Source organism: Eschrichtius robustus, chromosome 7 (genome assembly GCF_028021215.1).
Source record: "Eschrichtius robustus isolate mEscRob2 chromosome 7, mEscRob2.pri, whole genome shotgun sequence".
NCBI lineage: Eukaryota > Metazoa > Chordata > Mammalia > Artiodactyla > Eschrichtiidae > Eschrichtius > Eschrichtius robustus.
The window spans coordinates 8,490,517-8,517,923 of record NC_090830.1 but is presented as its reverse complement, the minus strand read 5'-3'; the positions used below and the strand labels follow the sequence as shown (position 1 = coordinate 8,517,923).

General features: G+C 37.9%; 1 protein-coding gene across 1 annotated transcript in view; it reads left to right on the top strand.

The window, feature by feature from the left end:
* The window catches only part of RYR2 (ryanodine receptor 2), a 535,211-nt gene that overhangs the window by 261,381 nt on the left and 246,423 nt on the right, over positions 1 to 27,407 (top strand). Inside the window, exons 28-29 of the mRNA XM_068548931.1 lie at positions 10,747 to 10,955; positions 18,930 to 19,104. Coding sequence (XP_068405032.1) covers positions 10,747 to 10,955; positions 18,930 to 19,104 — 384 coding nt within the window. The remainder of the gene's footprint in view (positions 1 to 10,746; positions 10,956 to 18,929; positions 19,105 to 27,407) is intronic.

The window sequence follows — 27,407 nt, the reverse complement described above, 5'->3', positions numbered from 1 at the left end:
AGTTTTACTGAGATTTGAATTGCTTACTTAGAAATTATACCAGGTTAAAAGGATAACTGGTTAATATCAATGATTTTTTAAGATTATTATACAGATACACCTGAAGGATTCAAGATACGTATACAATTTTCAAGAGACTAGCCTGCCTTCCTTCATAGCTTGTTATAAAAAACTTGTAATTTTAATACATGCTTAGATCTTGACTGCCCTCTAGTGGTAATTGTCTTTTAAATGTATGGTTTGGAATGCAGCGTGTATAGATATTTTACATCCTATTTGAACGGTCATTGGTGTTTGCCCTCTCAGTGCTAGGATCTGTGAGGTACTAGGAACACAGTATATTATCAGACCTTGCCCTTAAAGTGGTTTGTTAAGGGCATAAATCCCGAATTTCTTCTTTGAGTAGCTTTGATAAGTGTGATAGAAATATATCTGCTGTTTGTTTTTTTAAAATGTCAATTAGTGTTATATTCATTATAACAATTTAAAAATCATTTATGTAACATACTTACATGAGCTAGAATTGTATGAGTGTAGAGTGTTTAAAATCAAGCAAAGGGGGACTTCCTTGGTGGTGCAGTGGTTAAGAATCCGCCTGCCAATGCAGGGGACACAGGTTTGATCCCTGGTCTGGGAAGATCCCCCATGCCATGGAACAGCTAAGCCTGTGAGCCACAACTACTGAGCCCGAGTGCCACAACTACTGAAGCCCACATACCTAGAGCCCGTGCTCTGCAACAAGAGAAGCCACCGCAATGAGAAGCCCGCAACGAACAGTAGGCACCTCTCGACGCAGCTAGAGAAAGCCCGCGCGCAGTAGTGAAGACCCAACGCAACCAGAAATAAGTAAATAAATAAAAATAAAAAATTAAATAAAATTAAAAAAAAAATCACGCAAAGGATGAGAATTGCATGTTTGCGGGGGAGAGTTCTATACCTTTGACAGTGGTACTGCTGATTAGCTATTTGCCTGGGCTCCTGTGTCCAGGGATCAGGAGACTGTTTGTTCCTAGACTCAATTTAGCAGGTATTTATAGAGCACCTACTTTGTGTTCAACCACTTGAAGATACAAGGTATGCAACAAAAATTTGTTTCAGATTGCCTGCGTAATCTGTTTTTCAACGTGTGTGGATCCAGATTTCCATTTATCTATTAGTATTTTATCCAGGAACAGAATGCTGAACTGTTGCTTCTTTAAACTATGGTTGCAAGCTACCCTAAACTAATGTAAGAAATACAGAAGATAAACTATGAGCCACATGGACATTTGGAGGAAGATCCATGGAGCTTACAAGTCCTTGACATGATGATATCTATGAATAGCATGTTAATTTCAAGTTCAGTTGAATGCCATCAATGAGTGTAAGAATAGTGTAGCAGTTATGACCCAGCAATTCCACCCCTGGGTGTATATCTGAAAGAAACAAAAACACTAATTTGAAATGATACAAGTACCCCAATGTTCATAACGGCATTATTTACAATAGCCAAGATACGGAAGCAACCTAAGTGTCCATCAACAATCGAATGGATATAGAAGATGTGTATATATACACAATGGAGAACTACTCGGCCATAATAAAGAAGGAAATTTTGTTATTTGCACAAACATGGATGGACTTGGAGGGTATTATGCTAAGTGAAATAAGTCAGACAGAGAAAGACAAATACTGTATGATATCACTAATATGTGGAATCTAAAAATACAGCAAACTAGTGAATATAACAAATAAAAAAGAAACACTCATAGATACAGAGAACAAATGAGAGGTTAACAGTGTGGGGAGAAGGAAGGGGGAGGGGTAATATACGGATAGGGAATTAAGAGGTACAAACTATTATGTATAAAATAAGCTACAAGGATATATTGTATAACACAAGGAATATAGCCAATATTCTATAATGACTAAAAATGAAGTATAACCTTTAAAAATTGTGAATCACTGTATTGTACACATATAACATATAATATTTTACATCAACTACACTTCAATTAAAACAGTAGAATAGTGCAACAGCTTAAGGTCAGGGAAAAAAATGCCAGGACTAAGAAATTCTTCATCATTACCTCTTATTGACCCACATTTTCTATATACTACCCCTGTTTTTATTACCTCTATTAGGAGAAAAGATTAGTGGTAAATATTAATACCAAGAAAAATTTGTAGTGAGCTTTTTTTTTTAACATCTTTATTGGAGTATAAGTGCTTTACATTGTTGCGTTAGTTGCTGCTGTATAACAAAGTGAATCAGCTATATGTATACATATATCCCCATATCCCCTCCCTCTTGCATCTCTCTCCCACCCTCCCTACCCCACCCCTCTAGGTGGTCACAAAGCACCCAGCTGATCTCCTTGTGCTATGCGGCTGCTTCCCACTAGCTATCTATTTTACATTTGGTGGTGTATATATGTCAGTGCCACTCTCTCACTTTGTCCCAGCTTACCCTTCCCCCTCCCCATGTCCTCACGTCCATTCTCTACATCTGCGTCTTTATTCCTGTCCTGCCCCTAGGTTCTTCGGAACCAAATATATATTTTTAGAGTCCATATATATGTGTTAGCATACAGTATTTGTTTTTCTCTTTCTGATTGACTTCACTCTGTATGACAGTCTCTTGATCCATCCAGCTCACTACAAACAACTCAATTTTGTTTCTTTTTATGGCTGAGTAATATTCCATTGTATATATGTGCCACATCTTCTTTATCCATTCATCTGTCGATGGACACTTAGGTTGCTTCCGTGTCCTGGCTATTGTAAATAGTGCTGCAATGAACATTGTGGTACATGACTGTTTTTGAATTATGGTTTTCTCAGGGTATATGCCCAGTAGTGGGATTGCTGGGTCGTATGGTAGTTCTATTTGTAGTTTTTTAAGGAACCTCCATACTGTTCTCCATAGTGGATGTATCAATCTACATTCCCACCAACAGTGCAAGAGGGTTCCCTTTTCTCCACACCCTCTCCAGCATTTATTGTTTGTAGATATTTCGATGATGGCCATTCTGACTGGTATGTGGTGATACCTCATTGTAGTTTTGATTTACATTGGTCTAAAGATTAGTGATGCTGAGCATCTTTTCATGTGTTTGTTGGCAATCTGTATATCTTCTTTGGAGAAATATCTATTTAGGTCTTCTGCCCATTTTTGGATTGGGTTGTTTGTTTTCTTGATATTGAGCTGCATGAGCTGCTTGTGTATTTTGGAGATTAATCCTTTGTCTGCTGATTCATTTGCAAATATTTTCTCCCATTCTCAGGATTGTCTTTTCATCTTGTTTATGGTTTCCTTTGCTGGGCAAAAGCTTTTAAGTTTCATTAGGTCCCATTTGTTTATTTTTGTTTTTATTTCCATTTCTCTAGGAGGTGGGTCAAAAAGGATCTTGCTGTGATTTATGTCATAGCGTTCTGCCTATGTTTTCCTCTAAGAGTTTTATAGTGTCTGGCCTTACGTTTAGGTCTTTAATCCATTTTGAGTTTATTTTTGTGTATGGTGTTAGGGAGTGTTCTAATTTCATTCTTTTACATGTAGCTGTCCAGTTTTCACAGCACCACTTATTGAAGAGGCTGTCTTTTCTCCATTGTATATTCTTGCCTCCTTTATCAAAGATGAAGTGACCATATCATGCGTAGGTTTATCTCTGGGCTTTCTATCCTGTTCCATTGATCTATATTTCTGTTTTTGTGCCAGTACCATACTGTCTTGATTTCTGTAGCTTTGTAGTGTAGTCTGAAGTCTGGGAGCCTGATTCCTCCAGCTGTTTTTCTTTCTCAAGATTGCTTTGGCTATTCGGGGTCTTTTGTGTTTCCATACATATTGTGAAATTTGTTGTTCTAGTTCTGTGAAAAATGCCATTGGTAGTTTGATAGGGATTGCATTGCATCTGCAGATTGCTTTGGGTAGGATAGTCATTTTCACAATGTTGATTCTTCCAATCCAAGAACATGGTGTATCTCTCCATCTGTTTGTATCACCTTTAATTGCTTTCATCAGTGTTTTATAGTTTTCTGCACACAGGTCTTTTGTCTCCTTAGGTAGGTATTTTATTCTTTTTGTTGCGAAGGTAAATGGGATTGTTTCCTTAATTTCTCTTTCTGATTTTTCGTTGTTGGTGTATAAGAATGCCAGAGATTTCTGTGCATTAATTTTGTATCCTGCTACTTTACCAGATTCATTGATTAGCTCTAGTAGTTTTCTGGTAGCATCTTTAGGATTCTCTATGTATAGTATCACGTCATCTGCAAACAGTGACAGCTTTACTTCTTTTCCAATTTGGATTCCTTTTATTTCTTTTTCTTCTCTGATTGATGTGGCTGAAACTTCTGATTGCTGTGGGTTTTATTCACTATTATTGTTGAATAATAGTGCTGAGAGTGGGCAACCTTCTCTTGTTCCTGATCTTAGTGGAAATGATTTCAGATTTTCACCATTGAGGACGATGTTGGCTGTGGGTTTGTCATATAAGGCCTTTATTATGTTGAGGGAAGTTCCCTCTATGTCTGCTTTCTGGAGGGTTTTTACCATAAATGGGTGTTGAATTTTGTCAAAAGCTTTTTGTGCATCTATGGAGATGATCATATGGTTTTTTTCTTTAGTTTGTTAATATGGTGTATCACATTGATTGATTTGCATATATTGAAGAATCCTTGCCATCCCTAGGATAAACCCCACTTGATCATGGTGTATGATCCTTTTAATGTGCTGTTGGATTCTGTTTCCTAGTACTTTGTTGAGGATTTTTGCATCTATGTTCATCAGAGATATTGGCCTGTAGTTTTCTTTTTTGTGACATCTTTGTCAGGTTTTGGTATCAGGGTGATGGTGGCCTCGTAGAATGAGTTGGGAAGTGTTCCTCCGTCTGCTATATTTTGGAAGAGTTTGAGAAGGATAGGTGTTAGCTCTTCTCTAAATGTTAGATAGAATTCACCTGTGAATCCATCTGGTCCTGGGCTTTTGTTTGTTGGAAGATTTTTAATCACAGTTTCAATTTCAGTGCTTGTGATTGGTCTGTTTATATTTTCTATTTCTTCCTGGTTCACTCTCGGAAGGCTGTGCTTTTCTAAGAATTTGTCCATTTCTTCCAGGTTGTCCATTTTATTGGCATATAGTTGCTTGTAGTAATCTCTCATGATCCTTTGTGTTTCTACAGTGTCAGTTATTACTTGTCCTTTTTGATTTCTAATTCTGTTGATTTGAGTCTTCTCCCCTTTTTTCTTGATGAGTCTGGCTAATGGTTTATCAATTTTGTTTATCTTCTCAAAGAACCAGCCTTTAGTTCTATTGATCTTTGCTATTGTTTCTTTCATTTCTTTTTCATTTATTTCTGATCTATCTTCATGATTCCTTTCCTTCTGCTAACTTTGGGTTTGTTTTTTTTTTTTTTTTGTTCTTCTTTCTCTAATTGCTTTAGGTGTAAGTTTAGGTTGTTTATTTGAGGTTTTTCCTGTTTCTTGATGTAGGCTTGTATTGCTATGAACTTCCCTCTTAGAACTGTTTTTGCTGCATCCCATAGGTTTTGGGTCACTGTGTTTTCATTGTAATGTGTTTCTAGGTATTTTTTGATTTCCTCTTTGATTTCTTCAGTGATCTCTTGGTTATTAAGTAGCGTATTGTTTAGCCTCCATGTGTTTGTATTTTTTACAGTTTTTTTCCTGTAATTGATATCTAGTCTCATAGCGTTGTGGTCAGAAAAGATACTTGATACGATTTCAATTTTCTTAAATTTACCAAGGCTTGATTTGTGACCCAAGATATGATCTATTCTGGAGAATGTTCCATGTGCACTTGAGAAGAAAGTGTATTCTGTTGTTTCTGGATGGAATGTCCTATAAATATCAATTAAATCTATCTTGTTTAATGTGTCGTTTAAAGCTTGTGTTTCCTTATTTATTTTCATTTTGGATGATCTGTCCATTGGTGAAAGTGGGGTGTTAAAGTCCCCTACTATGATTGTGTTACTGTCGATTTCCCCTTTTATGGCTGTTAGCATTTGCCTTATGTATTGAGGTGCTCCGATGTTGGGTGCATAAATATTTACAATTGTTATATCTTTTCTTGGATTGATCCCTTGATTATTATTTAGTGTCCTTTTTTGTCTCTTTTAATATTCTTTATTTTAAAATCTGTTTTGTCTGATAATGAGAATTGCTACTCTAGCTTTCTTTTGATTTCCATTTTCATGGAATATCTTTTTCCATTCCCTCCCTTTCAGTCTGTTTGTGTTCCTAGGTTTGAAGTGGGTCTCTTGTAGACACCAGATATATGGGTCTTGTTTTTGTATCCATTCAGCCAGTCTGTGTCTTTTGGTCGGAACATTTAATCCATTTACATTTAAGGTAATTATGGAAATGTATGTTCCTGTTACCATTTTCTTTATTGTTTGGGGTTTGTTATTGTTGGTCTTTTCCTTCTCTTGTGTTTCCTGCCTAGAGAAGTTCCTTTAGCATTTGTTGTAAAGCTGGTTTGGTGGTGCTGAATTCTCTTAGCTTTTTCTTGTCTGTAAAGTTTTTAATTTCTCTGTTGAATCTGAATGAGGTCATTGCTGGGTAGAGTAATCTTGGTTGTAGGTTTTTCCCTTTCATCACTTTAAATATGTCTTGCCGCTCCCTTCTGGCTTGTAGAGTTTCTGCTGAAAGATCAGCTGTTAACCTTATGGGGATTCCCTTGTATGTTATTTGTTGCTTTTCCCTTGCTGCTTTTAATATTTTTTCTTTGTATTTAATTTTTGATAGTTTGATTAATTTGTGTCTTGGCCTGTTTCTCCTTGGATTTATCCCACATGGGATTCTCTGTATTTCCTGGACTTGATTGACTATTTCCTTTCCCATATTAGGGAAGTTTTCAACTATAATCTCTTCATATATTTTCTCAGTCCCTTTCTTTTTTCTCTTCTTCTTCTGGGACCCCTATAATTTGAATGTTGGTGCGTTTAATGTTGTCCCAGAGGTCTCTGAGACTGTCCTCAATTCTTTTCATTCTTTGTTCTTTATTCTGGTCTGCAGTAGTTATTTCCACTATTTTATCTTCCAGGTCACTTATCTGTTCTTCTGCCTCAGTTATTCTGCTATCGATTTCTTCTGGAGAATTTTAAATTTCATTTCTATGTTGTTCATCATTGTTTTTGTGCTTAGTTCTTCTTGGTCCTTGTGAAATGTTTCTTGTATTTTCTCCATTCTATTTCCAAGATTTTGGATCTTTTTTACTGTCATTACTCTGAATTCTTTTTCAGGTAGACTGCCTATTTCCCCTTCATTTGTTTGGCCTGGTGGGTTTTTACCTTGCTCCTTCATCTGCCGCGTGTTTTTCTGTCTTCTCATTTTGCTTAACGTACTGTGTTTGGGGTCTCCTTTTCACAGGCTGCAGGTTGGTCGTTCCCATTATTTTTGGTGTCTGCCCCCAGGTGAGTGAAGTTGGTTCAGTGTCTTGTGTAGGCTTCCTGTGTTGACGGGACCGGTGCCTGAGTTCTGGTGGGTGGGGCTGGATCTTGTCTTTCTAGTGGGCAGGGCCATGTTCAGTGGTGTGTTTTGGGGTGTCTGTGAACTTAGTATGACTTTAGGCAGCCTCTCTGCTGATGGGTGGGGTCGTGTTCCTGTCTTGCTGGCCGTTGGATGTAGCTGGATCATTGCATTGAGACAGAGATCTCTGGGCGATCTCTCGCTGATTGATATCACATGAAGCCAGGAGGCCTCTGGTGGTCCAGTGTCCTGAACTCGGCTCTCCCGCCTCAGAGGCTCAGGCCTGATACCCAGCTGGAGCACCAAGACCCTGTCAGCCACATGACTCAGAAGTAAAGGGAGAAAAATAAGAAAAAAAGAACAAAAAAAAAAAAAAAGAAAAAAGTTATTAAACTAAAATTTAAAAAATATGATTAAAATAAAACAAGTAATAATAAAAATAAGAAGAGGGCAGCCAAACCAATACCAATTTATGTTTGAAACACTCAGTATCTGAGTCACATTGATGCAAACAATGGCTTGTAGGAATGCTCAAAGAAAATGTAATTTTGGAGATAACTTATGCTTCACTCCAAATTCACAGCAGTTTCACGGTCTCTCTCCAGGGGCCACATTTTCTCTTGGGAAAATGACTCTCTTGGTAACTTTGTGTCTTTTCTAATTTATGGCATTTTTCCACTGTGGAAAATCAGAACTCTTACTATTTTTATACCTTTAGATTGTTCTTTTCTAAAAACATGCTGCTTAGAAGTTAACCCTTAGGCTTTAAGTAGAACTTCCAAGTCTGGACAGGTGCCTGGGGGAGTTGCTCTCTCCTCTGTCATCACTTTATCTTCCTGCTCCAATTTGGAGATCAGACTGGTCAGATTATCAGTTTGATTTCCTGGTCACATAGAAAACCACAGATCAGCGAGGACAGGTAGAACTTGAGGCTATTTGCAAAACAAACTTGAGCTCCAGTGATGCTTTTCTTGTCGAGTCCTGCCCGCTATGCGGGCTTTGGCCAGGACACCCCGATGAGAGCGGACCAGCTGCCCTGGGCGAGACTCCAGGCTCTGTAGTGAGCTTTTAAGGACATTAAATAGTGGTTATATTTTTATACCACATTTTCCAATGTATTTGATTTAAGCTAATATTAACATTTATTTGCATTTCTTGAGCACACTGTGCATTTCAAGGAGTCCGATGTCCTGGGAACATAAAACAGGAAAAAGGACATGTGAGTTTTTCAGCAGTTTAGTTTTCTAAAAAGCTGAGTGTTTCATACTCAGGAAATTGGGATTGAATTTGTTAGTGCATACTAGAATATAAGTATGGTTGTATTTGCACATGTCGACATCACTAAAAATAAGGATAATATGTGAGAGCGTTTTATTTTCCTGAAAAGGAATCTCCCAATGTTTGTGTAGTTCATAGCTCGTTTCCTGTACCTCTTAGATTAGTTTAGGGAAGATTACAACCATGATTTAAAGAAGCAGTGGATCAGTGTGCTGTTTCTTGAGCAAACACTGACTCTGGAAATGTGGCTTTTCCTATTTTTTTTTAGTATTATGGCATTTAGAACTATCTCCTTAATAGTTAATTTTCTTGTCCTCAGAAAAGTAGTTTACTATTCTACCTTTCAAAAATCATTCAGTTATTAAGTAACAGATGTGAGACTATTTTACCCTTCACCATGGAGATGTTTCTCTCATTGAAGCCCCTTTCCACTCCCAACTTGAATGTATCAAAAGCAAACTTTCTTTCTTCAGAGAATTTTGTACATGCTCTCTGCTCCATAGAGTAGTATAAATGTCTCATTTTTAAACTGTATTAATGCATTCATTTTTTCTGTAAGGTGTTTGAATGTATTGCATGATATGAATGTGTGACATTTGAGGCTGTCCCTGCTGGACACAGGAGATTTGCTTGGAGCAGACTAGGTTGTTAGGTGTGAGCATGTGTGTGTATGTGGGGAAAGGTGAAAAAACAAAATGTTGCTTATTCAGACATTTAACCCAGTTTTTGAAAGGTTTATCAGCAGATGCACTTCATCTACATGCCCTATAATCACCATAAAGTCATCAAAAAGTAATAATTGATCATTTCATTAAGTCAGCTCCTATTATGTGCTGGGACCTCTTAGTCCAATTTCTTTTCTTTAATCTAATCTTAAATTGTTAAAGGTGATCTGTGTGTTTATCGGCAACCTTTAGAGCTTATCGTGACTATTTTTATTTATTTGGCCACATTAGTAGTTTAGCTTTTAATACACTTTTATTATTTATCAGGTCTTCCCTAACTCCTGAGAACAGATGAGCACTAATATTTAACTGGTACCTACTAATCCTGTGTGAGCTCCTGAAGGTAGAGTGGAGAGAACACAGGCTGTAGCGTTTGGCAGCTCCCTAATTCTGCTATTTGTTAGTTGTGTGACTTCAGTCAAGTCACTTAAATTTGCTTCTCTGTATCTAACCCTGAACTTCATGGAGCTGACCATATCCTTTGATATCAGTTCAGTGGACCCTTGTCCCCATGTGCTGTGATTTCCTAGGAGGTGACGTTCTCCAAGTCATCCTAGCTCCAGGTCCCCTGGTCTGAGGTTTTGTACCACTGGCATACTCCATCTCTGGTGCACCTCACGTCCTACAGATATTTTTTCCCCATCTCACCACACGGATCCTAATGTTGGACTTGACCCTTTTATTTTTTCCTCAAGTCACTTAAACACAGCATTTGTGTGTATAGCACATTACAGTGAAGAGGTGGGGTAGCAGAAGACTTATGCCCCTAGCCACTCTGTCTGGGAAACTTATCAATGGTTCCGTTCTCTGCTAATGTATAGCTCTCTCTTGTTGTTTTCTTTCTCTCCTCCTCACTTCCTGGGTGCTTCTTCTCTCTTCTCTTCTTCCCATAAATGTCTATTTATTTCCTATGCAGAACAGTTTAAACCTCTTTTATTGTCTTCTTCCCATTCTTGCCCTCAAGTTCATCTCATCTTCCACTACCAAACCACCAAGTGGCTGTTAGGCTTTTTTCTACGGGAAAAAAAAAAAATTTTTTTTTTTTTTTTACATCATCTTCCCTACAGCATTAGTGAAGTTTAACAACCAGCATCTCCCAAGGAAGGCCATGTACTTTCCACTTGACCCAGCTGGTTCCATCTGATATGAAAACACTTTGTAACATATGAACCAAGATAAGAATAGAAGGTATCATTAGAATTATCCCTGTAGGTTATGTGATATCTGCCCTCCTCTTTCAATTCCCCATGCAACAATCACCAGAATCCCTTTCCATTCACAGCTGCCAGAGCTGAAGTGTGCAGCGGCACAGGAGAAAGGTTCCGAATCTTCCGCGCTGAGAAAACTTACGCTGTGAAGGCAGGAAGGTGGTATTTTGAATTTGAGGCCGTCACTGCTGGAGACATGAGAGTTGGCTGGAGCAGGCCAGGTTGTCAACCCGATCAGGAGCTTGGCTCGGATGAACGTGCCTTTGCTTTCGATGGCTTCAAGGTGAGTGTGCTTTGCTGGACACCGGACACTGGAGTTTGTAGACTCCTGGTTTTGTAGGCTGCTGTGCACCAGGCATCCACACGCTGTGGGCTCCCACGCTGCCTGGCTTGATTTCCCCTGGTATTCCTTTTGGTTTTACAGTAATATTAGTACTTTCCTGAGCTCAACCTTGAGAAAATAGTTCCTAGGAGAACTTTTGTTCTTGTAGTCTTAAAACGTTTTCCCTCACCCTGTGAATAGTCAAAAGATTATTCAAAATTCAAGAAGTAAAATATTGATTCTCTATCATATCAAAAAGACGAATCATCCTTGTCTATCAAAAATATTAAAAATCCATATGCTAATTTAAAATATATTCACTTTGACAGAGGAATTCCATAAAAGGAATTTATCCTCAAGCAATAATTAATGATAGGTATAAACATTTAATAGCCATAAGAACGCTGTTTGTTGTTTGCAATCGCCAAGAGTTTTCATTTTCAACATTATTGGTAATTTTTGTTTTTAAATTTGGTGGAAGCTGGTCAGTTGCTTTTTTTTTTTTTTTTTTTTTTTTCTAATTTGGCCAGGCCTCGTGGCTTGCGGGATCCTAGTTCCCTGACCAGGGATTGAACTGGGCCCACAGCAGTGAAAGTGCAGAGTCCAAACCACTAGACCACCAGGGAATTCCCCTCAATTGCTTCTTTTATTGTTTATTTATACATTATATAAGTGTTTAATGATAATTTTAGCTGCATAATATATTTTAAAATTAAAAATACAAAATATGGAGAGATTGGTTCAAGATGGCGAAGTAGAAGGATGTGTGCTCACTCACTCTTGCGAGAACACCAGAATCACAACTAGCTGCTGGACAATCATCAACAGGAAGACACTGGAACTCACCAAAAAAGATACCCCACATCCAAAGACAAAGGAGAAGCCACAATGAGACGGTAGGAGGGGCGCAATTACAGCAAAATCAAATCCCATAACTGCTGGGTGGGTGACTCACAGACTGGACAACACTTATACCACAGAAGTCCACCCACTGGAGTGAAGGTTCTGAGCCCCACGTCAGGCTTCCCAACCTGGGGATCCGGAAATGGGAGGAAGAATTCCTAGAGAATCAGACTTTGAAGGCTAGCAGCATTGAATTGCAGGACTTTGACAGGACTGGGGAAAACAGAGACTCCACTCTTGGAGGGCACACACAAAGTAGTGTTGGGACCCAGGGGAAGGAGCAGTGACCCCATAGGAGACTGAACCAGACCTACCTCCTAGTTTTGGAGGGTCTCCTGCAGAGGTGGGGGGTGGCTGTGGCTCACCGTGAGGACAAGGACACTGGCAGCAGAAGTTCTGGGAAGTACTCCTTGGCATGAGCCCACCCAGAGTCTGCCATTAGCCCCAGCAAAGAGCCGGGTAGGCTCCAGGGTTGGGTCATCTCAGGCCAAACAACCAACAGGGAGGGAACCCAGCCACACCCATCAGCAGACAAGCAGCTTAAAGTTTTACTGAGCTCTGCCCACCAGAGCAACACCCAGCTCTACCCCCCACCAGTCCCTCCCATCAGAAAACTTGCGCAAACCTCTTAGATAGCCTCATCCACCAGAGGGCAGACAGCAGAAGCAAGAAGAAATACAGTCCTGCAGCCTGTGGAACAAAAACCACATTCACACAAAGATAGACAAGATGAAAAGGCAGTGGGCTATGTACTAGATGAAGGAACAAGATGAAACCCCAGAAAAACAACTAAATAAAGTGGAGATAGGCAACCTTCCAAAAAAAGTTCAGAATAATGATAGTGAAGATGATCCAGGACCTTGGAAAAAGAATGGAGGCAAAGATCGAGAAGATGGAAGAAATGTTTAACAAAAATCTAGAAGAATTAAAGAACAAACACCTAGAAGAATTAAAGAACAAACAGAGATGAACAATACAATAACTGAAATGAAAAATACCCTAGAAGGAATCGATAGCAGAATAACTGAGGCAGAAGAACAGATAAGTGACCTGGAAGACAGAATGGTGGAATTCACTGCCATGGAACAAAATAAAAAAGGATGAAAAGAAATGAAGACAGCCTAAGAGACCTTTGGGACAACATTAAACGCAACAACATTTGCATTATAGGGGTCCCAGAAGGAGAAGAGACAAAGAAAGGACCTGAGAAAATATTTGAAGAGATTATAGTTGGAAACTTCCCTAACATGGGAAAGGAAATAGCCGCCCAAGTCCAGGAAGCACAGAGAGTCCCATACAGGATAAACACAAGGAGAAACACGCCGAGACACATAGTAATCAAATTGACAAAAATTAAAGACAAAGAAAAATTATTGAAAGCAACAAGGGAAAAAACGACAAATAACGTACAAGGGAACTCCCATAAGGTTGACAGCTGATTCCTCAGCAGAAACTCTACAAGCCAGAAGGGAGTAGCATGATATATTTAAAGTGATGGAAGGGAAGAACCTACAACCAAGATTACTCTACCCAGCAAGGATCTCAATTCAGATTCGACGGAGAAATCAAAAGCTTTACAGACGAGTAAAAGCTAAGAGAATTCAGCACCACCAAACCAGCTGTACAACAAATGCTAAAGGAACTTCTGTAAGTGGGAAACACAAGAGAAGAAAAGGATATACAAAAACAAACCCATAACAATTAAGAAGATGGTAATAGTAACATGCATATTGATAATTACCTTAAACATGTATGGATTAAATGCTCTAACCAAAAGACACAGTGTCGCTGAATGGATACGAAAACTGGACCCATATATATGCTGTCTACAAGAGACCCACTTCAGACCTAGGGACACATACAGACTGAAAGTGAGGGGATGGAAAAAGATATTCTCTGCAAATGGAAATCAGAAGAAAGCTGGAGTAACAATACTCATATCAGATAAAATAGACTTTAAAATAAAGAATGTTACAAGAGACAAAGAAGGACACTACATAATGATCAAGGGATCAATCCAAGCAGAAGATATAACAATTATAAATATATATGCACCCAACATAGGAGCACCTCAATGCATAAGGCAACTGCTAACAGCTATAAAAGAGGAAATCGACAGTCATACAATAATAGTGGGAGACTTTAACACCCCACTTATACCAATGGACAGATCATCCAAACAGAAAATTAATAAGGAAACACAAGCTTTAAATGACGCAATAGACCAGGTAGATTTAATTGATATTTATAGGACATTCCATTCAAAAACAGCATATTACACTTTCTTCTCAAGTGCACACAGAACATTCTCTAGGATAGATCACATCTTGGGTCACAAATCAAGCCTCAGTAAATTTAAGAAAATTGAAATCATATTAAGCATCTTTTCTGACCACAACGCTATGAGATTAGAAATGAATTACAGGGAAAAAAACGTAAAAAACACAAAATACATGGAGGCTAAATAATATGTTACTAAATATCCAAGAGATCACTGAAGAAATTAAAGAGGAAATCAAAAAATACCTAGAGACAAATTACAATGAAAACACGATGATCCAAAACCTATGGGATGCAGCAAAAACAGTTCTAAGAGGGAAGTTTATAGCTATACAAGCCTACCTCAGGAAACAAGAAAAATTACAAATAAACAATCTAACCTTACACTTAAAGGAACCAGAGAAAGAAGGACAAACAAAACGCAAAGTTAGTAGAAGGAAAGAAATCATAAAGATCAGAGCGGAATAAATGGAATAGAAACAAAGAAAACAGTAGGAAAGATCAATAAAACTAAAAGCTGGTTCTTTGAGAAGATAAACAAAATTGATAGACCATTATCCAGACTCATCAAGAAAAAGAGGGAGAGGACTCAAATCAATAAAATTAGAAACAAAAAAGGAGAAGTTACAACCTATACCACAGAAATACAGCGCATCCTAAGAGACTACTACAAGCAACTCTATGCCAATAAAATAGACAACCTGGAAGAAATGGACAAATTCTTAGAAATGTATAACCTTCCAAGACTGAACCAGGAAGAAATAGAAAATATGAAGAGATCACAAGTACTGAAGTTGAAACTGTGATTAAAAATCTTCCAACAAACAAACAAGCTCAAAACCAGATGGCTTCACAGGCGAATTCTATCAGACATTTAGAGAAGAGCTAACACCCATCCTTCTCAAACTCTTCCAAAAAATTGCAGAGGAAGGAACACTCCCAAACTCATTCTGTGAGGCCACCATCACCCTGATAGCAAAACCAGACAAAGATACTACAGAAAAAGAAATTACAGACCTATATCACTGATGAATATAGACACAAAAGTCCTCAACAAAATACTAGCAAACAGAATCCAACAGCACATTAAAAGGATCATACACCATGACCAAGTGGGGTTTATCAAAGGGATGCAAGGATTCTTCAATATATGCAAATCAATTAATGTGATACACCATATTAACAAACTGAAGAATAAAACCCATGTGATTATCTCAAGAGATGCAGAAAAAGCTTTTGACGAAATTCAACATCAATTTGTGATAAAAACTCTCCAGAAAGTGGGCATAGAGGGAACCTACCTCAACATAATAAAGGCCATATATGACAAACCCACAGCAAACATCATTCTCAATGGTGAAAAACTGAAAGCATTTCCACTAAGTTCAGGAACAAGACAAGGATGTCCACTCTGGCCACTATTATTCAACATAGTTTTCGGAGTCCTAGCCATGGCAATCAGAGAAGGAAAAGAAATAAAAGGAATACAAATTGGAAAAGAAGAAGTAAAGCCGTCACTTTTTGCAGATGACATGATACTATACATAGAGAATCCTAAAGATTCCACCAGAAAACTACTAAAGCTAATCAATGAATTTGATAAAGTTTCAGTATACAATATTAATGCACAGAAATCTCTTGCATTCCTATACACTAATGATGAAAAATCTGAAAAAGAAATTAAGGAAACATTCCCATTTACCACTGCAACAAAAAGAATAAAATATCTAGGAGTAAACCTACCTAAGGGGACAAAAGACCTGTATGCAGAAAACTATAAGACACTGATGAAAGCAATTAAAGATGATACAAACAGATGGAGAGATATACCATGTTCTTGGATTGGAAGAATCAATATTGTGAAAATGACTGTAGTATGCAAAGCAATCTACAGATTCAGTGCAATCCCTATCAAATTACCAATGGCATTTCTTACAGAACTAGGACAAAAAATCTTAAAATTTGTATGGAGACACGAAAGACCCCAAATAGCCAAAGCAGTCTTGAGGGGAAAAAATGGAGCTGGAGGAATCAGACTCTCTGGCTTTGGACTATACTACAAAGCTACAGTCATCAAGACAATATGGTACTGGCACAAAAACAGAAATATAGATCAATGGAACAGGATAGAAAGCCCAGAGATAAACCCTTGCACCTGTGGTCCACTAATCTATGACAAAGGAGACAAGGATATACAATGGAGAAAAGACAGTCTCTTCAATAGGTGGTGCTGGGAAAACTGGACAGCTACATATAAAAGAATGAAATTAGAATACTCCCTAACACCATACACAAAAATAAACTCAGAATGGGTTAGAGACCTAAATGTAAGACCAGACACTATCAAACTCTTAGAGGAAAGCATAGAAGAAAACTCTTTGACATAAATCACAGCAAGATCTTTTTTGATCCACCTCCTAGAGTAATGGAAATAAAAACAAAAATAAACAAATGGGACCTAATGAAACGTCAAAGCTTTTGCACAGCAAAGGAAACCATAAACCAGACGAAAAGACAACCCTCAGAATGGGAGAAAATATTTGCAAACAAAGCAACCAACAATTAATTTCCACAATATATAAACAGCTCATGCAGCTCAATATTAAAAAAACAACCCAATCAGAAAATAGGCAGAAGACCTAAATAGACATTTCTCCAAAGAAGACATACAGATGGCCAAGAAGCACATGAAAAGCTGCTCAGCATCACTAATTATTAGAGAAATGCAAATCAAAACTACAATGAGGTATCACCTCACACCAGTTAGAATGGGCATCATCAGAAAATCTACAAACAACAAATGCTGAAGAGGGTGTGGAGAAAAGGGAACCCTCTTGCACTGTTGGTGGGAATGTAAATTGAGACAGCCACTATGGAGAACAGTATGGAGGTTCCTTAAAAAACTAAGAATTACCATATGACCCAGCAATCCCACTACTGGGCATATACCCAGAGAAAACCATCATTCAAAAAGACACATGCACCCCAATGTTCATTGCAGCACTATTTACAATAGCCAGGTCATGGAAGCAACCTAAATGCCCATCGACAGACGAATGGATAAAGAGGATGTGGCACATATATACAATGGAATATTACTCAGCCATAGAAAGGAAGGAAATTGGGTCATTTGTAGAGATGTGCATGGATCTAGAGACTGTCATACAGAGTGAAGTCAGTCAGAAAGAGAAAGACAAATATCGTATATTAACGTATATATGTGGAACCTAGAAAAATGGTACAGATGAACCCGTTTTCAGGGCAGAAATAGAGACACAGATGTAGGGAACAAACGTATGGACACCAAGGTGGGGTATGTGGCGGGAGGTGGTGGTGGTATGTTGAATTGCGAGATTGGGATTGACATATATACACTAATATGTATAAAATGGATGACTAATAAAAGCCTGTATATAAAAATAAATAAAATAAAATTCAAAAATTATAAAAAAGAAACACATTATTAGGAATATCAAGACAAAAACTTAAAAACTAATAAAAAAATAAAAATACAAAATACGTATATATGAACACAGCCATAGAGAATAATAATAGTCTTTTTGGGGGGATGAAATTATTGACATTTTATTTTTTTATTCTATTTTTATTTCCTAATTTTTTTCAGTGAATTTGTATTCCTTTTGAAGGAAAAAAGTATTTTCTAATTAAAAAAAAGAAAATTAGAATAAATAAGCAATCATGAAGAGATTTGACACCTGGGTACCCAGGTGTGTGTGTGGGAAAGCTTTTCTAGGCTATAAATTAATGTTGTGTCTTCTAGGACAACTGACCCACTATGTTCTGAAATATTACATTTCCTGAATCCTGTTTTTTATTTCAGATGGAAAAATTTAACACCTTTTGATACCTAATTTAGTTTAAAAATTTAAAAAGTACCATGTGTTATGTTTTAGAAGAATCAAATCATTGTTTTGCATTGGTGACTAAATCCCGTTATATGTCAGTTCACAATGAAGGTGATACTTTAGGGAAAAAGTTAAAGATTTATCTGACAGAATATTTAATATAACTAATTTTGTATCTATAAATCAGTGGAACATACTTATAGATTAAAAAGTGACATTTATCCTATGTTTCAAAGGTATTTATGAGATTTCATGTGTGTTATATAAGGCAGTGTTGACATATATATTCAATTTTTGGCTTACTATTTCAGAAAATATCTTGAGAATATATTTAAGTTTGATTTGAACCTTTTTTGATTTTAGTATGTACTGAAATGCTTCTAGATTTCTGTTTTGCTGAAGTGCGAGTGCCTTTGCTTCCAAGGAGTGGGATTTTATTTTGAAATAGATGAAAGCTAGAATGTCATTTTCTCTGATCAGTTCCCAGTTGAGTCTCTGCTCATACTTCTCTGTATTTGGGGGAGTAAACAAAAACAACCCATATCCTGGGAAGCATTCATTGTAGTGAGAATAATAAATTTCTAAAGAGACAGTTTTTCTTTTAATAGAAAAGATGTGGGGTTAGATTTTTTAAATATTAGACTCTGAAAATCATGAAATAGCATTTGGGTTTTTCTCAAGATTCAATAACATACAATGTTAATATCAGGGGTTTGGCATCCCCGGGCACCTCCACATTGCTTTGTGCATTTCTGTAGACAGATGTGCTGACTATACTCCTTCCTCCCGCTCGTTAATACAAAGGCTACTGTGAGTCATGCCGATTAGGGGTGGGTGGGTGCTGTTCTGCTGGCTTTCTCTGTGACAATGACTCTTGTGTCCCTAGGCCCAGCGGTGGCACCAGGGCAATGAGCACTATGGACGCTCTTGGCAAGCAGGCGATGTTGTGGGGTGTATGGTTGACATGACAGAACGTACCATGATGTTCACACTGAACGGCGAAATCCTTCTTGATGATTCGGGTTCAGAATTGGCTTTCAAGGACTTTGATGTTGGTGATGGTAAGTGTACTGCATCTTGTGTCATTTTCAGGTTTGGGGCACAGTAAAGCTCTTTGTTCTGATGCCTCTTGACCAGCCATCTTGGTTTGAGAGTGAGCCAGCAGGTGAGTTGCAGCTGTAGATCACAAGGTTGCCATGTGGCTTATTTGGTTCAACACCCTTGAAATTACTTTAGCAGAAACTGTTTCTCTGGTACTTAGCTAGGATTCCCATAAGGCAGAAATGGCTTTTATGAGTGTGAATAAGAAAATAAATGGCAGGCAAAAGGACAGTTTTCCACAAATATTAAATGTTCGTTTAGAACTTCCCTGTTTAATCAACTGCTTATGGCTTCTATCTGTTCATTCATTTCAAAAAAAAAAAAAATGTAATGAGAACCTACCAAGTATCAGGCCCTCTGCCGGATGCTGAGATGACAAAGCTGTCCTATCTTTAGGCAGATGATAGTACACCAGGGGAAGTTCTCACTTGTATAATTTCTATTCAGTGAATAAGTTCTAAAATAAAGAAATGCAGAAAGTTCTATGGAAGCACAATGCAGGGAAAAAATACCTCTGCCTGTGGGGCTCTGAGATGACCTTGAACAGGGTTGTAAGAAAAGGACAAAAGCCCTTTATGAAGCAAATGAGAAGGTAGGTGTTCTTTAGAGCTGTACTTCAGTAGACTGACCACATGGGGTTATTTGAATTTACGTTAATTTAAGTGAAATAGATTAAAAAATTGAGTTTCTTAGTGGCACTTGCTACATTTCAAGTGCTCAGTAGGGTCCTATGGCTAATGGTGCCCTATTGGACAGCAGAGGTAGAGCAGATTTACATCATCACTGAAAGTTCTACTGGATAGTGTTAACCTAGAGCATATAAAGAAGATAATATCTAACAAAGTATTTTATAAATATCTATTTCAAAATGAGCTAACAGTTTTTTTCAAAATGGCTTTGAATATATCCTATTACTTGAATATATATCTATATATAGTCTTGGATTTTAAGATATACCCCAATAAATACTTTTAATATTCTGTAAACTTGTTGCCAATCCTCAAAAAGTTAGCCAGCTCATTATTTGCATTAAGTTCTATAGTTATTCATTCAACAAGCTTTTGAGCAGGTATGACCATCATTTCTCAAACACAGGTTTGTGAAAATAATAGGAATTTTGCATTTGTATAACTTAATTTCTATTTTGCACACCTGTATCGCGGGGTGGCGGGTGAAGCTGATGCCGGGAACGCAGCCTGTGTGTACCGGCGCCAAATCACATCTCAGAGCAGAGTTTTGGGTGAAGTAGAAAAGAATAGCTTTAGTGCTTTGCCAGGCAAATGGGGACACAGTGGGCTCCTGCCCTCGAAAACTGTGTGCCCCAACCTGGGAGGATTTGGTGAGGAGTTTTATAGCATTGGTTCAAGGACAGGGTTGCTGATAAGATTAGGGTGTGTGCAGGGCCTGCAGTCCTTTAATCTGGTCTCAGGTAATCTAATGAGTTTCTGTGGTTCCTTTAATCTGGCCTCAGGTGGTCTTCTTGAAGAGCTTCTCTGGTTCCTTTAATCTGGAATGAAGAATGCTGACATCTTCCATTTGTTGGGGGTTTAGTTCTATGAAGAGCTTAAAGATATTGTTATATGTATCCCTTGAGGCAGAGCCAGGACCCTGCCTCAGGGCTGCACTATTGTTTCTTGGCTGTTCCTCCCTTGTTTCTGCATCCCCTCCCTTCCCTGATTAGCAACTGTTCAAATCTGCCCTTTGGAACTCAAGGAAGGTCATGGAGGCTGGGGTCTGTTCCCTACAAACAAGAAACAGGAGACACAGAAAGGCTTTCGGCCCCAGGAGCCCCAAGGGTCCTGCTCGGTTTCAAAACTGGCCCTCTAACCTTCCATCACTTATCTCCCCTCCTGTAGTATTGCTTTTAGCAGTGTCAGCATATCACAGGGAAGGTGGGAGAAGGACTTTTTTCTATGTTATCTGTCTATACTGTCCACTACTGTGGATATGACCTGAGATTTTGGTTTTTTTTTAATTGGTTGTTATTTTAAAATGCTTGCATGTTATGCTTTTCTTCTCATGAAGTTAAATTCTTGAAATGCCTATGTGAGTTTTACTTGTTTGATTTATATGACGTAGATTCACAGAATGATGTTAGAATTATAAACAATGCAGTATGCCCGTTCATACTATTTAAGCACATAATGTTCATGCTACAGCCCTGTCACAGAGACCAATTACCATTGTAGTGATGAGCTAGGCTCTGAGGTGGGTCTGAGTGGCACAGTCATATAAACAACTTTGTTTTTTGACTTTACACTTCACGTAATTTTGAAAATTTTAAAAATGACTTGAAACTTACCCTGAAAACTCAATTATTGAGTTAATATAGCATTCTGATGAACTGTCTGAAAATTTTATGGTCCATCAGTTGGATTATTGTTGGATGTGTTGGGATGTATCCTTTTGGTCTCTGAGGCAGATGATAAATTTTATTTAGCCATGACCATTAACTATTAATTTTTTAGGGGTTAATCATAATTCCACATTTTCTGCCGTAAGAAGGACTACAGAGTTTATCCATGCCTGTGACTTCCAAATGCTTTTTGGGAGTGGAATTTTTCCTATTCCTCCCTATTAACTTTACACAGCTTCTTAAAAAATACAGTGGAACTGCTCTGGGTGAAACTACAATGTGAGGCCCTGAGTTGAGCTCCCTAACTCACCCACCACCACTGAAAGTGAGCCCTGGGGATATCTATGACTCAAAGAAGCATGTTCGAGAAACCATTAATTTAGGAATATACTGTTGTTGCTGAAGTACTAAAGAGGTTTCATAAGTGCTCTATTTTCAAATTGTTCTTATACCTAGCTTGTCTTTATATCTGTGCCATGCTTGATTTGGTATTTTTTAACATCTTCAGAATTTCTTTTTGTTGCTGCAGAGATAGCTCAGTCATATGTAAAGCAATCAAAAGAACTGTGTGCTAGGACGGATAGAAAGTTTTCTATATATAAAATATATACATATACATGCACGCACACTCTGCAGATCCTATCTGATCAGCTTGGTAGACAACGTGGCTAAACATATTTTGATGTCTCTGCCTTTTGTACAGTTTACACAACTGAAATGATGTCTTGACCAGTATACGTTGTTTCTAGATAACGTCAAAAGGAAAATCACAAAAATCTTTGAAAGACTGATGGGGTCATCCAGTTAAATCCAGGTGGAGATACAGCCATACAGGTAGTTCCAGTGAGGATCTGGTTATTCCATAAAGATGCAGGCAGGGCTCTTCTAAAAAGCTACAGATCTCTTTCCCATATAGGGACTGCACTTGCCCTCAGTGACCACGGACTTGACCTTAAAGCTCATATGTGAACTGGACAAAGAGCAAATTGCTGAGATACACTGATCTCTGGTAGAAGAACAAGATCTGTTAGCCTCTCATCTCCCCTCAAAGGACCAGAACTTACATGGTCGAGATCAAGAGCATTGTGTAGTGCTGGAGTGGAGTTTTCAGACTTTAAAAGCTATTTCATCTATGTGGCAGGTCCTCTTTTAGGATTCTCCCTTCTATTTGATTTTTTTAAAAATATCTCTTCAGAATATCTCTAAGTAAAACAAACAGATTAATTGAATCTTCATTTTTCAAAGAGTCCTCTGGCTGTAATGTCAACAGAGGAATAGTGCTGACAAGTGCAGATGCCGTCCCTGGTAAGGTTTTCTGTGAATTTTTCCTCATCTCTTCCTACCATTGTACTGACAAACATTCAGGATCGAGAATGGGGAGAGTCCAAGAAAAGAGCTGGCAGTACCCTCTGTTGTAGGCAGAATTTTAAGACTGCGACCTCTAGGAGGCCTGATCCCTGGTGGACATGGCATGTATAACCCTCTCTTCTTGAGTGTGGGCAGAATCTGAATATGATGGGGTATAGCTCTCATGATTAGGTTACTAACCAGTTGACTTTGAGTTAATCCAGCGGAGATTAGCCATATGGGCCTGACCTAATCAGGTGAGCTCTTCAAAGAGACTGGTTCCTTCTTGAAGTCAGAGAGATCCAAAGTGTGAGATAAAATCTTCTCCTGGACCGCAAGGAACAAACTGTTGTGGTGTGAGAGGGCCACATGGTGGAAATCTGAGAACAGCCCCTGGTTGATAGCTGGCAAGAAAAAGGAGACCTCGGTCCTACAGCCACAAAGAACTGAATTCATTTAACAACCAGGGAGCTTGAAAGAGGATTCCGAGCCTCAGATGAAAACAGTCCAGCCAGTACCTTGATTTCATCCTCATGACGCTAAGCAGAGAACCCCAGTCATGCCATACCTGGACTTCTGACCTACAGAACTAGGAGGTAATAAATGGGCATTATTTTAAACTGATAAGTTTGTGGTAGTTTGTTCAACAGCAATGGAAAACAAATACATTGACCAATACATTTTTAGTTTCAACTGAACCTTCAGACTCAGAAAACTATCAAAGGGCATCCTTAGTGCCTGTCTACTCAGAAAGGTAGAGAACAGGAATTAATGCTTGCGAGCTGGTCTACCTCAAGCATTTCTCTTCATCAGGAATCTTTAGATGTATTCCCCCAGTCCATACACAGTTGACTAATCAGGAGTTAATTTGATCACAAATCAAGTTGCCCGTAACATAGAAGACATTCTAACTTTTACCCACAGAGGTCTGGTAGCCAATCGAGATATGCCCCATAGCAAGAACCTGAAAGGGGTTCTTCTGATTCATCCAGAGTCTAGTTCATCTTATCAAAGCCAGAGATTATTCCATATCAAATTTGAGACTGAAGCTTTTTTTTAAATTATAATTTTTATGTGGAGCGTGCCTTGATATACTTCCTCAGGAGCCCAGGGGAGATGATTCTTACCATGTTAGGTGGGGGACAAGAACAGGGCTAGTAGAGAATAAATATATTTTTGTATATCTTACCACATTGTTGTTTTGATTGCTTTACTAGCCAATATATTTATATCTGAGCTGACATTCTCTGTAGCAATAAGAAGACATGATGAAGACGGTAAAAATCCCAAATCAAGCATGGCACAGATATAAAGACAGGTAGATGTGAGAGGAATTTAAATATAGAGCATTTATAAACTCTTTTAGTACTTCAGTTTATTCTTGTGCTAAAAACGCTCTTGTCCTAAATTGGTTTTCAAACTTGTAATAGACAAGAAAAAGAAACTGGAAATGTTAAGAATTGGAATAAGAGGAACAACAGTCTATAATTATCTTCAGATAATTTAATCATTTGCAAAGAAAACCCTAAAGAATCTACAGACATTACTAGGAATAACTGGAGCATTTAGCAAGGTAGCATTTCTATACCAGCAGGAAACCTGGAAAACTAAATTAAATAGCAGATACCATTTACAGTAACATCAGGTGTTTTCAGTAATCACTAGTTATCACTCTAACAGAAGGTGTATAATACTTTTACAGAGAAAATCACTGAACTTTATTGAGAGGTAAACTTTACTGTGAAATTTATAACAGAAGGTGTACAATACTTTTACAGAGAAAATCACTGAACTTTATTGAGAGGTAAACTTTACTATGAAATTTATCATATATGGTCAACTGATCTTTGACAAGCATAACAAAAATGCATAGTGAGGATAGTGTCATCTCTTTCATAACTGGCGTTGGGATAATAGGATATTCATATGCAAAGAATGAAATTGGACCTTATCTAATTTTGAACCACACAGAAAATGTTTTTGTGACTGTACACAGCATGATTTTGGACTACACACAGAAATCAACTCAAAATGGATTAAAAACTTCAACATTAGACTTGAAACTGTAAAACCCGAAGAAAATATAGGGGAGAAGCTATTTGACAGTCGCCTTGGCAATGATTTTTTCAACCACAAGAAAAGTCAACAGAAGGAAAAATGGACAAGTGGAATTAAACTAAAACCTTTCTGCACAACAAAGGAAACCATGAACACAACGAAAAGGCAACCTATGGAATGGGAGAAAATATTTGCAAATCATATATCTCATATGGGGTAATCCAAAATATATAAGGAACTCCTGCAACTCTGTAGCACAAACCAAAACCAAAACCAAACAAACAAAAAACAAATAACCCATTTTAAAAATGGGCAAAGAAACTGAACAGATACGTAAAGTGCTCTCCATCACTAATCACCAGGGAAGGGCAAGTCAAAAACACGAGATATCATCTCACACCTGTAAGAACATTTATAGTCAAAAAAAACTAAAGGTAACAAATGTTGGTGAGGGTGTGGAGAAAAGGGAACCCTGGTGCACTGTTGGTGGGAATGTAAATTGGTGCAGCCACTATGGAGAACAGTACGGAGGTTCCTCAAAAAATTAAAACTGTAACTACCATATGCTGCAGCAAAACCACTTCTGGATATAGATCTGAAGGAATAGAAATTAGGATCTCAAGGAGATCTCTGCACTCCCATGTTCATTGCAGGATTACTCACAATAGCCAAGATATGGAAACAACCTAAGTGTCTGTGGATAGATGAATGAATAAAGAAAATGTCTGTGGTATTTTGCTGTGGCAACCCTAGGAAATTAATACACGACCCCTCTGCGCTTATATCCCATACTCATCTAGAACCATTTTCAATTTACTCTTAAATGTGCAAGAGCTTTATGTTACCAGTAATTTGAAGAGCTAATCATATCCTTCATTTAAAGCAAGGCAGAGAGTCATTTAACATCTTGCCAGATGGTGAAAGAATAGTTATTTTGTCTGGAGATTACCTGTGTTTTACAGAGTAGGCCCTGGGACATATCTTGTGTTGTGTAAATGTCTCATTACACTGGAGCTTTTTCAAGCTTGTCAGCTCTTCTGTAAGTAAAGCTGATCTCAGGGCCCTCGGGTTCTACACCCATAATGATGATAATCAAATCCAGAAAGGATGCTTTTAATTCTGTATCTGCCACTTGAAAGGACAGTAAGCAAAACTGAATACCTGGTGCTGAGACTGCATGGAATTCCTTTCCTGTCTCTAGTGACACTCTGTGCAACTTGCTGTTGGTACAGACCTGGGACCTAGGTTTGTATCAGACCCGGGAAAGTAACGTTATTGGGAATCGCCCTAATTAAAAATAAGCTATTGTTGAAGGAAGGAAGAAGTTAGGAGTATGACTCACTGCAGTGGAGCAATTCAAAAAGTCAGGGAATTGGGTTGGGACACTACATATTTTGAGTGAAGATAAAGACAGTTATAAAGTGGTAGACACATTCTAAAGAGTATGAAGATGGTGGAAACCAGCATAATCAGTCCCATAGTTTTCCCTGGAATCAGAAAGGGAAGCTATCCTAGAAACACTCTGGATATTTCCAGGAATGAAACTCTTAAATATGTACTACATTCATGGAATACTTCAAGCAGTGAGGAGATTTTTAATATTTCGTGTTAAATTTCAGATTATTATTTAATATATATCTTTTGAGCTTATGTGTATGTAATCTAAACAACATGTTGTTTGGGGAAATTCATTGTGAAATGGTTGGGGAATTCAGTGAAAATCAAACTGCTTAGCCTAAACTGATCAGTTAATTGACATTTAAATTTTATATATTGATGAACAGAGGAAATTTCTACCTTACAGACCATTTTGAGAATGAATAAAGTTGGTAGGTGGTTAGTGAGGTAATTTGTGTATATATTAGGCTATCCGCAAATTGGCAGTTTTGCATATAGTGAATGTATGTTTGAGGTACTAGAAGGGGTAATACAGATGTGCAACACCAATGGCTTATTTACAACACCAATGGCTTATTATTTATGAATGCTATAGAGCCAAACAGCAAGATTTAATGTTTAAATTATACTGAAAAGATCAAGGAATAAGAATAAAGGATGTCAGAACCCTGTGTATATTAAACGTTCTTTTTTTCTGGATTTGGACTGATGGAGAGAATGTGATGGCTTTAAAATGATATTCAAGGTCAAAAATAAAAATTCTACTGCTTTGATTGTCTGAAATAAACCAAGAGCCAGGAAGAAAGTATGGGAATGTCCCTATTGTGCCAGCATTGATGTTACAGAATCCATGCACTAAAGATGCATTTGCATCATGGAAAATTCCCTAACACCTCACTTAGCATAATTCCTTAATTGATTTTCGAAGCCAACATGAAATAGAAGCAACAAATATCATGTCTGAAACCCTGGGTTCTAGACCCTATTCTGAAAATCATTCTTCCTATATGATCTTGGGCAAATGGCCAGCCCCTCTCTTTTCGTATCCTTAAAATAAAAAACACTAATTGGAAATGGTCTTTTCATACCCTTGCAACTCTAAAG